Source organism: Bemisia tabaci, chromosome 6 (assembly GCF_918797505.1).
Source record: "Bemisia tabaci chromosome 6, PGI_BMITA_v3".
NCBI classification, from domain to species: Eukaryota; Metazoa; Arthropoda; class Insecta; order Hemiptera; family Aleyrodidae; genus Bemisia; species Bemisia tabaci.
In genome coordinates this window covers 50,604,205-50,620,611 of record NC_092798.1, presented here as the reverse complement: position 1 = coordinate 50,620,611, position 16,407 = coordinate 50,604,205, and the positions used below count along the sequence as shown (strand labels likewise).

At 34.6% G+C, this 16,407-nt stretch overlaps 2 protein-coding genes across 4 annotated transcripts; one reads left to right on the top strand and one right to left on the bottom strand.

Moving 5' to 3' along the window:
* Positions 1-264: 264 nt before the first annotated feature.
* Positions 265-5,215, top strand: LOC109034769 (ribitol 5-phosphate transferase FKRP). 2 transcript variants are annotated; one of them, XM_019048088.2, is made up of 3 exons: positions 265-1,489; positions 2,616-2,763; positions 5,051-5,215. In XM_019048088.2, the coding sequence occupies exons 1-3, from the start codon at positions 839-841 to the stop codon at positions 5,071-5,073; spliced, it is 822 nt and encodes a 273-aa protein (XP_018903633.2). In that variant the 5' UTR covers positions 265-838; the 3' UTR covers positions 5,074-5,215. The 2 variants fall into 2 exon arrangements, with proteins under 2 accessions (XP_018903633.2, XP_018903632.2); XM_019048087.2 differs by having other exon boundaries at positions 267-1,489; positions 2,616-5,161.
* On the bottom strand, positions 4,268-16,370 carry LOC109034729 (dynein intermediate chain 2, ciliary). 2 transcript variants are annotated; one of them, XM_072301857.1, is made up of 11 exons: positions 14,928-16,370; positions 14,023-14,166; positions 13,274-13,478; positions 12,213-12,460; positions 11,523-11,799; positions 11,031-11,192; positions 9,742-9,992; positions 8,703-8,880; positions 7,852-8,080; positions 6,897-7,130; positions 4,268-5,405 (listed from the first exon to the last, which is right to left on the bottom strand). In XM_072301857.1, exons 1-11 carry the CDS (start codon positions 14,979-14,981, stop codon positions 5,219-5,221), a joined length of 2,169 nt encoding a protein of 722 aa, XP_072157958.1. In that variant the 5' UTR covers positions 14,982-16,370; the 3' UTR covers positions 4,268-5,218. The 2 variants fall into 2 exon arrangements, 1 of the variants encoding a protein (XP_072157958.1); XR_011900098.1 differs by lacking the exon at positions 4,268-5,405 and having other exon boundaries at positions 6,963-7,130; positions 7,725-8,080.
* Positions 16,371-16,407: the final 37 nt, after the last annotated feature.

The following is a 16,407-nucleotide window of genomic DNA, read 5'->3' as shown; positions in this document are numbered from 1 at the left end:
GGCTAGGTGCAATCGTGCAAGTTCGGCACATGAAAGTATCCGAGCTTCGTCAAAATTCCTTCGACAGATGACTCACTCCGTGCTTGAAGCTATGAATGAACCAGCACTACGTCACCACTACTTACAAAATGGCGAACGTAATGATTTGTTACTTGCTCACCGTTTGCGTTCCCCTTGCTATCAGACATCCCCCTCTTTTTCCCCCTCTTCACCCTTCAATACTCTCCAAGTTAAAAACCCCTCTCATTTATCCCCATCGACTATTCCAGAGACTATTCTGAAGTAAGAAATTATTTAATAATTCCACGCCTCTTTTAATATTCTATTTTTAAAAATAATAATGATTTTTCATGGTAGTATACTTATTTTGGTCTTGATCCTCTCAGCAACAGGATTGTCATGCAGTGTATCTTGTGTGCAAGCGTTGGCACAACTTCACCATGTTTTCTCCCGTTTGTTTGTAAACAAACAGCAATGCTGGCTCCAAAGTGAAGTGTTCAAAAGTCTAAGTATTTAAGAAAGTTCAAGTTTTATTACCCACAAATTTCAATCTTCATGAGCATTCTCCTCTTATTTTCGGCTCTGCGAAGACGCTCTGTACTAACATAATCCATATTTGAGTGATCGCGTGTAGTACCTTCAGTGATCAGATTGTCAGCTCAAGTTGCCTTTTCATAAATCAAGATTTGTTTTTCTCCTCTAATGATCAACGGATTTTCAAAATAATGGTGCAAATAGATAAGAAAATTCAAATCACGATCATTGCTCGCCGCTGACATTAGTAGCATCTTTCATGTGAAATGACTCATCTGATGACTCCAAAGCTCTCAAAGTTGATATGCGCTTTAAATTCAGAAGACTATTGACACCTGTCATCGTGCTTCTAAATCTTAGTCTCTTTTACGTGGTTTGGAAACCGAGCGGTCCTGCCGATTACTCTTTTATCATCAGAGAATTTGAACAGTTTGAACACGATCTAGAAGCAACAATATCCTCGATAGCTGTCAGTCACCCATCTCGTAAAATTTTCATTATATCTGATGATATTATTTATCCACCAATCAGTTTGAAAAATTGCAGCAGTAATTGTGTTTTGGTAAATAGAGCACCAGCTTTCCACAAAGACTTTGCATCTCAATATCCACTGCAAGCAATCGATTCTGAATTCATATTTCTAGTTCCAGACTCAACAGAATTGCCTGAGCATGGGATCCTGGAAGAAATGTTAGAGTATCTTGAACGACGCAGTATTGATTTTTTAGCCCTAAGATACAAAAGCACTGAAGGCTCAGACTGTCTACATGCAAATGTCAATATTCGAGAATGGTTCCTACAATTGAGCTACCCAAAGCAGAAGAATGTCTGCAACATATTACATGGGAAACATTTACTGCTAGCTAGGAAGACGGCTCTGATGAAGTTATCTGATCCTTTCATGCAACCTTTCCCGGAGGCTTTATATGTGCAGATGTCTGCTTTAAACTTTACAGTAAGTTTGAATTCTCTTCTCCAATATGTTGGATTTGCTTTGCTAACGAGAGCTTTCAAGGCTCTCATCAAACTTAAAACTGTGGGCCTGTAACGCAAGTCTGAGCTATAGCTCTGTATTTTGTAATATTCATTCAAGATCTCTACAAAAAATCTAAAAGTAGCTCAGATTTATCGCATATTTTCAATGAATTTAATCCTAAGTGTGCAGCTGGGGTCTTTAAGTTTGCACATGCAAACCTGAGGCTCTCGATAATGTGCAGATTAATTACTGTGCCTATTGAAAAATATTATGAATGAATGAGTTTGGAAATATTTTTTATAGGTTCAAAGAAACTGTGCTCCAAGTTAAAAAATTACAAGAAAGCTTACAATACAAGTGAGCCTAAAAAATTTAAAAGTACCAAAATGTTCTCAGGTGCTAAGATTGTTCACCAAGTATACCCTCAGACGGCTTTGTCTTGAAACCCTGTACATCTGTTTTTTGTTTCAAAATTTTACTTGACTTTTCAAATACAAACAGATTAAGCATGGGGGGAAAGAGGATCACCCTCTTCACACTCCCTATAACTTGTAACTTCATTCTCCCTTTTCATATGCCCACCCTTTAGTAGCAACAACTGTCAAAAAAACTTTTAAAAAGCTTGAAAATTTTAAAAAGGCAACTCTTAAAAAAAACTGTTAGAATGTTTGTTTTGGGAAACCTTTTTTCAGGTATTTTTTAAAGTAAAATTAATGCTACTAAGTTTTAATGTAAACTCTTCAAATATCAACTTTGCTTACTTTTTCAACACTAAAAAAATTTGAAAAAATGTAAAGAAATGCTGAAAAAATTAGTAATTTTTTCAAATAGACTTTGATGTAAATTTCACAAAGAGTTCAATTTTACTTCAAAAAATAGGCAAAAAGGGTTTCCTAGAAAAGACAACGTAGTTAACAGTTTTTTTAATATTTTTTTAAAAATTGCTTTTCCAAAGTCATTGCTACAACAGTAACTGATTTTGAAGCTAGCTCTTTGAGGTATGCTGGCACAATTGTTTAGGTACAATCTTCTTCTAACTTAAAATAAGCACCAGATTGAATGTCAATTCTATCTCCCTAACATTCATCACACTCTCTCTTTCCAGATAGTCATGCATCCCAAGCATCATGTAATGGACGGAAAACCATTGTTTACAAGTCAACATAATCAGTGGAAAAAGAACCAGCTTGATCTGAAACGAAGGATCGAATTCTTCAAAACAATGGGAATCAAGAAAGTCATTAATGAGAAAGGTAACACTAAATGGTATGGCTGTCGTAAGGATACTCCGCGGTGTTTTGGAACCGTTATCGAAGATATGCCATCTTATCTTTTTGCTGGAAAGTGGACTCCACCTTGTTGCTTGGATGCTCTCAGAAAAACTGCTCTGCATGTTTTTCATGAGTTGAAAAACTCTGGAGTCCGGTATTGGTTGGAGGGAGGTAGTCTGCTTGGAGCGTTTCGTTCTGGCGATATTATTCCATGGGACTATGATGTAGACATAGGAATTTACTTAGAGGATCTTCATAGAAACAGTTGGTTAAGAAATGCCGTCGAGAGACCAACAATAGATGAAAAAGGTTATTTATGGGAAAAAGCTGTTGAGGGAGATTTTTATCGCGTCCAATACAGCTCTGTAAATCACATGCATGTAGATATTTTTCCATTTTACTCTAAAAATGGTACCATGACCAAAAATTCTTGGTTTAAGAGCCATGTCCAAGACAAAGAGTTCCCAGAAACATTCCTGAAACCTTTGGCATCCATACCATTTTTAGGTGAAGTAGTCTCTGCACCAAATAATATAAGGGAATTTCTAGCTTTCAAATTTGGAGCCGATGCTATTAACAAGCCTGCTTATCCCAATCCTTCAAAATTGGCTTTTCCCAATACCTGAAGATGAAGGAAAACTGGTTAACTTGAATTAACTTTGGATGAAACATTTTCTTGCCGTTCATAATTGATTAATAAGTTAATGCTAAAAGAGTCGCTGATTAATATGTTTACTTAGTCAGCAGCTTGTCACCATGTTCCAAAACCAACTAATCAAAAGTAATATTATTAAATCTTCAAATTCATTTGAGAGAGAGAAAGACTTGGTTGTTTTATATTTTTGTCCTCCATAAGGCACACTTTATGCTCAAAAGTGTATTTGATGAAAACGTTATCAGGTTGATCAAGAGAAGCAGGAGTACATAAAGTGCACTAATGCACAAGCCTCTGTTAGTGGTAGTGTAAAGAAATTGTTTAATGAAAATTCTTTTTGTTTGGTAAAAATCCAAAAGGAACCGTAGAATACACTGATTTTTAAATATTTTGACCTTTTCGCTGAGTGAAGAAATTTTTTGAAAATGAGGACATTTTCAGACTAATGAGGAAATTGCGACTAATTTTTCCCCTTAAAGAACATTTTAATTCCGGAGATCTCAACACACATAGCAAAATTTCCAGAAAAATGATCTTTGTCAAAAATTCAGTTTTTGAGTCATGGATGGAAAACATACTCCAGAGTATCTTGAAAATCAATCATGAGTGGTTTAGTTCATTTTTGTGCCAATGGAGGACATAAAGTTACATTTAAATCAAATAGTTTTTAGCTATGAAAAAGACAGATGAAATATTTTGTAAGCTTTTTTGCAAAACAATCCTCCAGGTCCAAACTGCACATTGTAAAGCTGAATTCATGGTCTGATTGAACTTTTCTAGATATTTCTTGTTTCAAAATGTTTATCAAATAGATCCATCCAACAGTATCAATTTGTCATTTTTTTTTTTTTTTTGGCATTGAGGTCACTTTTTTAAAAGTATGGTGTATCAGTGGCCAAAGTGGGAGATCATGATTCTCTGTTTGCGACGTTGCAGACTTCCTGTCACACTTAGTTTTTTCTCAAGAAAACTAGCCGTTGTAATTTATTAAAAACTCTCTTGATTTTTCTTTTCTATCAGCAGAAAATTATTCTGTATAAATACTAAGCTATGAAGTTGGCTCGTTTCTCTTTAAAAAATAAATCTTAAGCAGAAATTTTAAAACATTGTAATGAAAGTAAGTGGTTTTGCAGTTTGGCACTAATGAGAGTCTTAAGAAAAATAGCCATATCTACATTGCAGTGTTTCAAAATCTCATCACCTTTTTTAATATTTGGAAGGAAACCAATCAATATCCCCTCTCGAAAATTGTTGCGATTTTTTTTGCCCATACGAAAGTTACTTCAACTAAATTTTAAGCTAAAATTTTGGTTGGTTCCCTCCCAAGAAATTAAAGTAGAAGATGAGATTTGGAAACCCCAGAATATAGATGTTTTTGCTATTTTGCTTAACTTCATCCAAGTATGATTCTTTTATAATCAAATTTTTTTCCTCATCGTTGATTTATTTTTCACTGTGGATGTAATTTATGTATAGAATGAAATTGAAATACTCACGTAAAACATTAAAATACTCTTTATTCACCTAACTTCATTGTTATCACATCAATTTTACAGTGGACATGGTAACCGTCTATACTTATAAATATTTTAAGCTGACTTCTTCTCATTGCAGAATTCATATTATGGTACTTATGAGAGAAAAATTTATTTTGATAGACTGCGAGCAATCATTTTAACTTTAGGACTGGTAACTCAAATGTATTGCCTGTAGAAGTTGTTGACATTTGTTTGATTTACTTGAACACCTTCATGTAAGTTTCTTCTTTTAATTTGAATTGCACTATTTTGAAGTTTCACTTTGTTCTGCATCAATAACGTTGGATGACGCCGTTGGCTCTCGAACGAGTGCTAGAAGTTTCTCCAACTTGAGCTGCTCCAGAATGCGTTGGTCCATCTGAATGTTCTTCTTGGGTGGCTTTGCTTTCACACGTAGATTAGGCGACAGCTTCACAGTTGTGATAAACCCTCTGGTGAAAATGAAAGACAGATCATCATTTTAAATGTATGATATGATAAAGCAGTCATAAGCTAATCCACATTGATTTTTCTCTCTGAAGAGTTCAAATCTCGAGAGAGAAACTATTTTTTGTATCCTAATCTTATTTGGACCGCGTTTAGCAGAAAGGAACCAAGCCACATTAGCTGTTGCCAAATTTATCTGGGCAACTCATTTTTTACATGAGAAAGGTTGTACGGATTTTTGTGAAACTTTCAGTGAATTTTCTGCATGATACGAAGCAAATTCCTTGAAATTTTCAAAGGAATCCGCACCAACGTTCTCTCAAAATTAAATTACCTGGTTAAATTTGGCAATAGCTGATGTGGCTTGGTTCCTTTCTGCTAAACGCACGCGGTTCATTTTACCTGTGGTTTTGAAATGGAATAATACAGGAAATATTTGCTCATAAAAAGCATTAAAAATTCCTCAAATTTATAGAAAATTAACTTAATATAAGGCTAGGATCTTCTTCCTACATAGGCTGCATATATAATGGCTCAGCTTCACAACTACTTGCATCACCTGTGGTATCTCAAAGTTTTCATGTTTTTTTTATTTTTTAGAGGGAAATTAAATCAACATTATGGCTTTAAATTTTCTCCGATTTTGTCCTCGATATTCCATAGTTATTTTTGGGAAATTTCTCACTATCATGTTGATTTATTTCCCATCTAAAAAGAAAGGATGTATGAAAATTTTAAAGCGTTGTTGTAGTTTAGGTACGAAACGTGAAATACAGCCATTCAGCTATCACTTTTATTCGGTAGCCCTGAAATCACATTTCACATAACTTCAATCATGCAGCATCTAATTCCTGTTTGAAGGATCAAGAATTTAATTCGATTTTGACAACAGCCGTTTCAGCTTTATTAATCATCGTCTATTGGAAAAGAATTTTAATCTAAAGAGTTTTTTGACTTGATCGTGGCTAGTAAGAGTTTAATACCTGTATTTTTTCTAAATCTAATTTAATTAACAATTACACAATCGTGAATAAAAGAAGTTTACAAGGCACTAAAATGCATTCTCCTGTTTTTCGTGTATTTTTAATTTTAAAGTAATGAATTGTCCAAGTTTTACAGGTGCAGGCAGAAGGTCCTTTGTTACCTTAGACAATAGCTACATCCATTTTTCACAAAAAATTTCACGTCCACGGTGAAACTCCCAAATCACGAATCTTGATTAGCGACATTGAAGACTTCCTGTAATACTTTCTATTTTAAATGGAGAATTACTCAATGTCAAATCTTGAAACTCAAAAACTCCCATAACTTTTTACTCCGTGCAAAGAAAATTCTGTGAAAACTTCAAGGAATGAGGTTGATTTGTTCTCCTTTAAAAAAATGAAATTGAAGCAGAGATTTTTAAACCCCTCAAACGAGTTACGTGGTTTAGGAGGCTCACCGATGATATGTAGAAATATTAGCGTTAAATTTGGCTCAAAACAAAAAGATCTTACTTGTCGTCTCCAATAATAATCACAGGCAAGTACCAGTTGAATGCTAGACGAGACAATTTAAATCGATTTTTGGCAACAACATTTTGCACACAGATTCCCCGGTACTTATTAACATTCAGGTCGAACACATGAATCCTGCAATCTTCAGTCACAGCAGCAAATACTGTACTTGAGTAAGGCGCCCATTTCACGTCACCAACGGAGCAGCCAAGATCGAAGACAAAGAGTGGCTCACTGGAAAAAAGACCAAAACTTTAATGCCAAATTACCAAATTTTCACAATTCATAGTAAAAGTAAAGTCCAATGGCCTTATTTGTTACTACTCTGAAAAGTGGGGCATAATGTATAAAATTAATGCAAGCCATTTATTTTGAACCTAACTGTTGAATCAATCGAGTATCAAATGATGTGGCCACTAAACTGGTCTCAAAAATTAGTTTTCCAATAATAGTGTAGACAAAAAAACTAATATACTTCTGAAACTAATCTCTAAACTCATCATGCAGTTCATCAAGAATCTCATCATTAAAATTACTCGCCACATTTTGCGTCGAGGTGTTGTTTAGTAGGGTACAGTTTTTCAGTAATACGCTTTAAATTTTTAATGTGAAATATTTCACTGTGAGCTTCACATTGGAATTCTTGCCAAATCCTACTTGAAATTCAGGAAGCTTTATTTTATGAGACTACGATTGATCTCTTAAGAGCCATAAAATACTTTCATAAAAAATTGAGAAAGAAACCAATTTTTGACTGTGAGCTGAGGGCATTTAAAGCAACGCTGTAAAGAATGTGTTTGAAATATTAAAATATTATAGCTCACTTACTCTCTCCCGTCTTCCCAAATTTTCACTGAATTGAGAAAGAAACCAATTTTTGACTGTGAGCTGAAGGCATTTAAAGCAACGCTGTAAAGAATGTGTTTGAAATATTAAAATATTGTAGCTCACTTACTCTCTCCCGTCTTCCCAAATTTTCACTCTCCAATCTGCGCCACACGAGATGAAAATATCAGGAGAGTATTTATTGTATTCAATGCGATAAACAGGCATATGATGAGCTTCGTAAGTGAAGAGATATAACGATGCATACGCTGTACTGCACTTATAGATGTTGCCTTCCTCAGTGCCTACCAGAAATATTTCTGGATTTTCCGGGTGAAATGAAATCGCTGTTCCGCAACCTACGAAAGGAAAACAGAGGAATTTTGAAAATATCGCTGAATGGTGTGCATTTAACTTCAGTCATTAAGAGGCAAGAGGCTCCTCCATTTCTATTGAAAAATTGTATCCGCCAAAAAATAATCTAGATTTGTTTGTTTCAGTCACAGTCTCTAGGTTCGAATCCCAATTTTGTGAGTCGCAGTTTTAAATTCCATGCATCTGAAAAAGTGTATGCACTACAGCTTGGTGAAATTGTGAATCCTTGTCCAACGTCATGTCCTGGAGATAATCATTAAATTAGAAAAAGGTAGAAATACCGATTTAGGTATGAAATAATCCTTTATTACTATATTAACTATTTTTCTCTGAAACAGTAAAATTAAACATTCAGCTACCTAAATGCTTTTTAAACTGAATTTTGCTGATGAGAATGATTTTTAATGGTGAAATAACAGGAAAATGCGAATCATCTCTATAGGAAAATGACCCAAGCACCACAGCCTGCAAATTGCATTAATTTAAAGTTTTATAAAGAACAAAAAAAATTATCATAAAACTTTTGACGTGTGAAAAGAATCAACTGAACAGCTTCCATCGTAGAGTACCTAGATAAAGAAAAATCGTCTCAAAAATCAAACTTACCGACCAGATTCATTTGATTTCCATTAGGCCCAGCTATTGGATCTATATTCAGAAGTAAATGGATGACAAGTGTTTGCGATAATTCATTTTGCATTACTATCCAGCTGCATACTTTGCCATCAGCTGAGACGGAAAAAAAATTAAGATCCCCATCTATCAAATCTGGTCCCCAACACACCTGAAAAAATTGAAAACCATTCAGTCAAATATCTGGATATCTAGGAGGTTAGTTGAAGAGAAGGAAGTATCCAGAGTAACTCTGATAACGCCACTCTTCAAGGACTCGCTTGGTCTTTCAAATGATTAATGAAGAAATATCTATGTCGCTGGCCAAAAGCAAACGGACTTTAGCCAACAGCGGCAGATCCTGATTGACCAAAATTTAGCGGGTCATAGTTTTAGCTGCTCAGTCTGCTTGATTCTTAAAATAAAGTCATGAGAAAATTGCAATCTTTATCTTTAAAAACATTGTGGTAAAAACTTTAAAAAAACAGATAATCTCTCATTGGGTCAAGTCATTTTTCAACTTCTCTTGTGCAGATCTAACTTATATGTGCGTGGATCCTTCTCATAGTGTTTGCTACTGTGTACACTGTATGGTCTTTAGGGGAACAGCTTTTGAATTTTTTCGAAGAAGTTGATCTCTTGAGCACATAGTTTTACAAAAGAATGATTTTTACTCTGAAGGAACCGTTCCAATAAATGCGTTGATATGTCTTGCAGATGTATAGTAATTTTTAAGAGCGTCTTTATACACAATAGCATCATCATGAAGACTTTATCAATGACTATCGACACTCTCTGAAAAATTGGAACTTAAATGGCGGAACTGTTGCATTTAAAATTAGTTTCATTTGTCGTACAACTGGGAAAAAATGTATCGGGTATTAATACTTGAAATAGGGTCCCAAGTAATTCTGATGAGGGTTTGCCGATCTCACGCAGTGGTCTTGGGTCTATCAGTTAAACTTCGTCTTTTTTGGTGAAAATAGCTTCAAGATGAGGATAAAAGATCTAATGACGAATCGAAAGATCTTACCTGCCAAACTATGCCTCCATGTTTGTTAGTAACTGAATTACTTTCAAACTGAGCTTCTTTGATTGGTAGATGAGCATTGTACACTGCCACAGAGCCATCGTATCTCCCAACGACAATGAAGTTGGATCGGCTGGAGTGAATATCAAGGCACATTGCCCCAGAGTCACAATAGTTTATATACTCAGGGAACGATGGGTTCTTGAGAGTGAAGAGACAAACGTATCCCTCTGTTGCCTTCATTTCGAAATTAACTGATAAAATATTTAACTGAATTTATTTCTAAGAATAATGTTTTGTTTCCTTGAATAATTGAAACTATAGTACGTCTGATACTTTACAGTATGTAAGAAACTACTCAAAAACAATGGTAAAGAGGAATTTCCCCTTCGTTTCATGATGATCAGGGGGTCTCTGCGAGTGTTCCTCAACATCGCAGAAAGATGGAGATATTGAACAGGGCCTTACGAGGAAATAGAGGTGTTGGGTGCAGAAAGGACATTTTTTGGTTACGGTGTCTCAGAATCTCTACTACTAATTTATATTTTAGAGAGGAAACTTTTAGGGAAATTCTCTGTAATTTTTCATTTTCAGCATTGTAAAATCATTAAAAAATTCAGTATAAGTCTCAACGAATTCCATGCATTCGCCTTAATTATAATGGATGAAACGTTAGCAAAGATTATAAAACACTAAAACCAAGAAAAGCCCTTTTTGCACCCAGCACTTCAATTAAGAGTGGTTCACAGCACGTTTTCCGTTCATTATTTATAGCTGTTTGATGATCATTCAGAAAAAAATGTTCTCAGCATGAAAAAGGATGGATCCATCTCTCTTAGCATGTGTCAGTTCTGTCGTCAGGCTAGAACTGAAACAGAGTGGAGAAAAGCTCCAATGGCTAAGACTCGTTGGAGTTCCGCTCCCTCACTAGCCACTCAAGTGAATGCTATTGCATGGTCGTGAAACGATCCAATACAGATCTAACCTTATTTGCCTAAACCTTCCCAGGGTCCTCAGCCCTGAAACGTCTGAGCAGCGGCGTACATATGCTCTTGGGCTCAACATAAATCTCTCTGTGCCTTGTGTCATGGCTCATCTCCACATAATTGTGCTTTGTCTGGGAAAATTATCCTCACAGAGACTGATAGATAATTTTCAACTTTCAAAAAGATTATTAGAATAGATTAGGTATGTAACTTGAAATTATATATTCAAAGAACTTTTCAGAATACGAAGAAAAGGAGTAGCAGACAGGTTCTTGCCATAAGTATTAAAAAAAAGTAGATTCTTACACGATCCAAACGTTGCACCAAACAAATCATAGTAACGAGGGCTCCACCTTAAATCTGTAACAGCCAACTTTTTTGTCTTCTCGTATGAAAATTTCCATAATGGGAGGAGAGTTCCTTGCCCATCTCGAAACTCATCTGATGGATCTTCATAGTACCTGAAATCTAATTCAAAATGTTGTTATCGAAGATTCAATCTGGCATTCTGAACGGCATGATTTATTAGGGAGGACCACTCACATGAAAAGAGATCAAATTTTTCAGGAATGCTATTTTCGGTCAGATGGGGTGAAAATGTAGGTTTTTTATTTTGGAAAAAAATGCAAACCCAACTCCCAAAGCAACCTCAGATCAAGCAACTCAAACTCCTTTAATTTATTTTTGATGGAATATGTTATTAGCTCTGAAATTTTGGTCATTAGTATGAACAAACTCGGTTTGGTGCAATGCAAGCAAAAACATAACTGTACCAGGGTAAAAAACCTCGGTTCCTACCTTGGGAGATTTCATCGTACAAATTCTGATTCACCATTCTCTCTATAATTTTGGCTGCTTGTAGTAAACGGACCATGGTAGGATCCATGCCACCTTTCGACGACTTCTTCCGTGGCTCTTCTTTCTTAACTTGTGAAGTCATTTTTGAAACACGCTCTTTCTCTTTTTCTCTTTGTTGTGCTTCGTAATCTTGCTGGTATGTGTCGTAAATTATCCATTGGGTAACATATTCATTCAGTGTATTTCGTGGAGGCGGAATGGTCTGAGTTCCTATTTCCTGTAAGAATTATATTCGTCAGGAAATCGCAAGCCCAAGTAGGTAATCTCAAAAATACAGTAAATTTTCATTGAAAAGTCAGGGAAATGTAGGAAATTCCAACTTCATAATTGTGCTGCTCCATCGAAATTATCGTAAAAATTTCAACTCAAGCAGCGGCTGCCAATGCACCCGGTTTTTAACAGCGAAATGAATAAGAAAAGCAATAATGAAGTTTAGTAGAATAAAGTTACAGGAAGAAGTGTTTTTCAAGTATACAATTTTTTAATCAACAACAGTACTTAATAAATAAAATTTCAATTGCAAATATTGCCTCTTGTGCTCATGGTTGTTCCATAACTTTTTCCATGACAGTTTTTATTTTATTCAAGTATAATGTTTCCAAACACTCTTAGGCAGAAGTACATGCTCACCCTAGTAGGATAAACTGAAGTAAGAGCTGCACGGTCACTGAAATTGAATTGGTTGGTTAATTTCTTTTTTTGACCTTCGGAAGCACCATTACTTTGCATCTCTGAATCAGCCTCTCGTTTTTCATTGAATTTATCATCATCCTCTTCATCTTTCTCCTCGTCTGCTTCTTCATCTTCCTTGATAGGTTCCTCTTCGATTTCATTCTTAAAATCCTCCGATTTTGCTACAGGAGCAACTTGAGGTGTTTCTGTAAAAAGACTGTCTGAATGTGTCTTAGGATTTTTCTTATGAGATTATTGGAAGTTAAAATACTTTATAGAAAATGGATTTCAACAATGCCAGTCGACAATCGATTACTGAATGCAAAAGATGCGCACCGCGATGCAATGTTAAAAAATCTCCGATAGTTTTTTTCCTAAAGGAAAATAACAGAGATACTTTCTTGCAATTTTCTAATTTTTTAGATAGAATGAAGGAAATTCATAGACAATTTGAAAAGAAACTGATGGCTAGTTTTCCCTTTAAAAAACCATATGAGAGACTTGCAGCGTCATAATCTGAGGTATGCACTTTTCAACTTAGCCATTGAATTCAATGATAATTTCTATTGACGTACCCCACTCAGATAATGTAAAAAAGTCTGAATCCTCCTAATTGAAACTGAGTTTAGTTATCTTTTTCTGTACCTACTCATATGAATTGAGTAAGCATCAATTGAGTCTTAATCTTTTATTCTGGGAAAAAATTCTAGTTTATGAAAATTCGACATATTTGAAGCTAGTAGGTCTAGAATCTAGTCTTTTTGGAAAACGAATCTACAACCAATGAAAGAAAGATTTTAGAAAATATTTATCAACCTAGTTTTTGGTCAATAACAAACAAATGTAACATTTTGTCCAATCAACTCTATTTGTGCAAACAACTAGTCAAATTCTTCATAAGAAAATTCATCAAGATCTTGAGACGTAAGAAATGCCTTGTGTTTTTAACTTGAACACCTTTAATCATGGAAAGCTGTTAAATTACAAAGATGCCATCAATTTAAGAAAACATTACTTGCCTGGCATGGAACGACCATGTAACTGGTCCGCGGCTTCTGGTGACTCAACATGGATTACTTTCGACTCAAGCTCTTGAACAGTGATGAAATTAGGCTGCGGCTCGCAGCTGATGAATGCTCTATCTTTGTAACTATACTCAACCCAATCACTATGAATTAATGGATTCTTTACTACGAGAGATCTTGTGATTTCCTCTTGTAATTCCTAGAATTGCATGTAAATTTCAAATAAAAATTAAAATCTAATATTTTTAAGTAGATACATCATAATTCAGCTTCAAATTCTGTCTATGTTTAAGAAATCACTTACTTAAATAAAATATAATTTTTCAGCATTATGTATTTGGTCAGTGATTTTCCTTTTTATTTTAAACCACCAACCTCCTTGTTTCCAGATTCTATACACACTATTTTTTAATGGACAAAAAACAAAGTAATCGTTACACCTCTCGAAAAATTTATTTTCTTCTCTATTTTGCAGAATATTCTATGAAAATTTCAAGAAATATTTTTGGCTAACTCCCCTTCAAAAATAAGACTGGAACAGAAATTTTTGAAACCAAATGGTAAACCATTAAATGTTTTTTTTCTTCTTCTGAAAATTGAGTAACCGACTAAAGTATGTGGATATATACCTACAATTAATAAACATAGCTGCTTTTTGAGAGGAAATTCTAGTATTCAAGTTTCTTTGAAGAAATTGGAAACAATTTCAGAAATAAAATATGCAATGAACGAAACAGAGTTACCTTCTCGCTTAAATCCAGCTGATCATCAGGTTTCAACAAACTCTTCCCTTTCAGCCATGGATCACTTTCCTCGCCACCTGGTTCTCGCAGCTGATAAGATGATTTTACTTTTACAGGTGATTTTATTGATCTTAATCGCGATGCCTGTGTGGAAATGAAGTGATAGAGCAAAGTTTAAATCCGTAATACAAGACATAATAAAAGAGAATTCTGACAGAATCTACAGAATAAAGGTAAAAGAATGCAACTGAATTTTTCCGTCGAAGGTTGTACGTTGAACCTTTGCTATGATTGAGCAGGACAGATGACATGTTGGCAACATCATAATATTCAATTCTGATTTATACCTAAAATCCTTTATTGCAGGTTCAAATAGTTCTATAATGCTTTTCCTGAAGACAATTAACAATGCTTCTTAAGTCAATGAGTGAATTTATAAGATCAAACAATTAAAAAACTATATTGACGGTGAAAGTCGGCAATCACATAACTCGGTTTGCGACGTTGCAGACTTCTGGTCATACTTTATTTTTTAATTGGAAAACTACTCAACGGTAATTCTTTAAAACTTCCGTGATTTTCCTTCTATGTGCGAGGAAAATTCTGCAAAAACTTCAAGGAATCATGTCCATTTGTTCTCCTTTAAAAAAATAACATAGTTGCGGAGATTTTCAGACACGGCAAACGAGTTAAGTGATTGCCGACTTGCACCGTCGAATGGTTTTTGCTTGGTAAATATCTACCAATGCTTCTTTCAAAATTTAAGCCTTTCAGATAGTTTTTTGAGGAAGAAATTTGATCAGAGAGTTGGTCGCAGCTTTTTGTAATAATGGAATACTTACCTGTTGGATGCATTAATTAATTAGAAAACAACAAAATTTGACAAATAATTTATCTTTACTTACCGATTTTTGAGTAGTAACAGGGGGTGGTTTTCTTGGTGGTGGTTTTTGTGGCATTTTCTCCAAGTTTCAATGTACAACAATTTAATTAAATTTACTTATTAAATTTATTTATTAAATTTACTGTTTTCAAAGAACTATGTGCAAAATCTCAGAACGCTGTTGTGAAAATCATTCAAGGATCCTACATTGCTCTGAATTGTTATGACTTCAAACAATGTTTCGGACAACAAAAGCATTTGTTAATGTGACATTCGTTATCATTAGGAATGTGTGCTCACTTTAAAGAGGAGTAAACTCTTTTAGAAAATTGAACACAGATTATGAGATATAACAGTTGCAAACACCACTAAAATTGATTGGCCACCCTATCACATTCCCAGCTCAAAACAATCCTCTCAGCACCCTAGCAACCAAGTACTGTTTACAATCTAAGATATGTATCTGATAAGCAGCATACATACCCGATGAAAGAAACTAAAGAAAAGCAAATTTAAAAAGATATATGTATTTTGGGCAACTTGATAGTTCTAATAAAAGCTTATATTTCTAGCAAATCTTTCATTTTCATTTCTTATAACTTTCTCTTCAAAGGCACCCAGTAATGAAGACATTTCTGTCAAAAAGTTTCATTAGAATTTAGTATGATTTTTAAATCTTCATCGTAAGCATTAATGTAAGCACCCAATGTTCTGGTATCATTGACTTTACTCAAGCCATTCTGTTAAAGTAACGTTTACAGTGTATTTGAACAGCTCCGCTTTAATCTAGACCTTCTTCAGTAGTGTTAATTATTAAGATTTTAGCAAGAAATTTGTCCTGTTCAGTTGAAAATAAAGTAGATTCAAAATCCTCTTAAAACGTACGTACTAAGTAGCCTTTTGAAAATTTTGTGTGAACTTGTACTTGTGCACTTTTTATGAATCCTCCATTCGATTAGTCAAGAAAATATTACTGCTCATACGCAGTTTAATATTGCAACTGAGTCATACACCTTCTTTGATTCACAGTGCAGTAAACAAATTTTAGAGTTCGAAAAGGTTTTAATGTAAACTCGTATTTTAAATGAAGACATCAGTGCTAAGAGTCTACTAAAAATTGGGAAAAATAAGTTTGCCCCATGAGAGTTAAGAGAACCCTGATTTTGAAATGTCGGTAACATTTTGCCACGAGACAACATCAAATATATCATGTGTCTGGAGTTGTAGTCTCAATTAGAGTTGGATGCTGAAAGTCGCCAAAGTTCAGCTTTTGGTACTCGCTATAACTTGGAGAGCTCATATTGAAAAAAAATTCAAAAAAGGAATTGGACTGTCTCTCAAGAGAAAATGTCTGGAGAGGAAGAGGAGATTCCGCTTAAGATAAAATGTTCTTGCTTTAGACTGTCACACTAATGTCTTCACATTTTATGTAAATTTTACAAAATTTGAGGGCAAAAACTGGACTAAATTTTTCTTTAACTTTCATTTTAAAACTTTCTTCG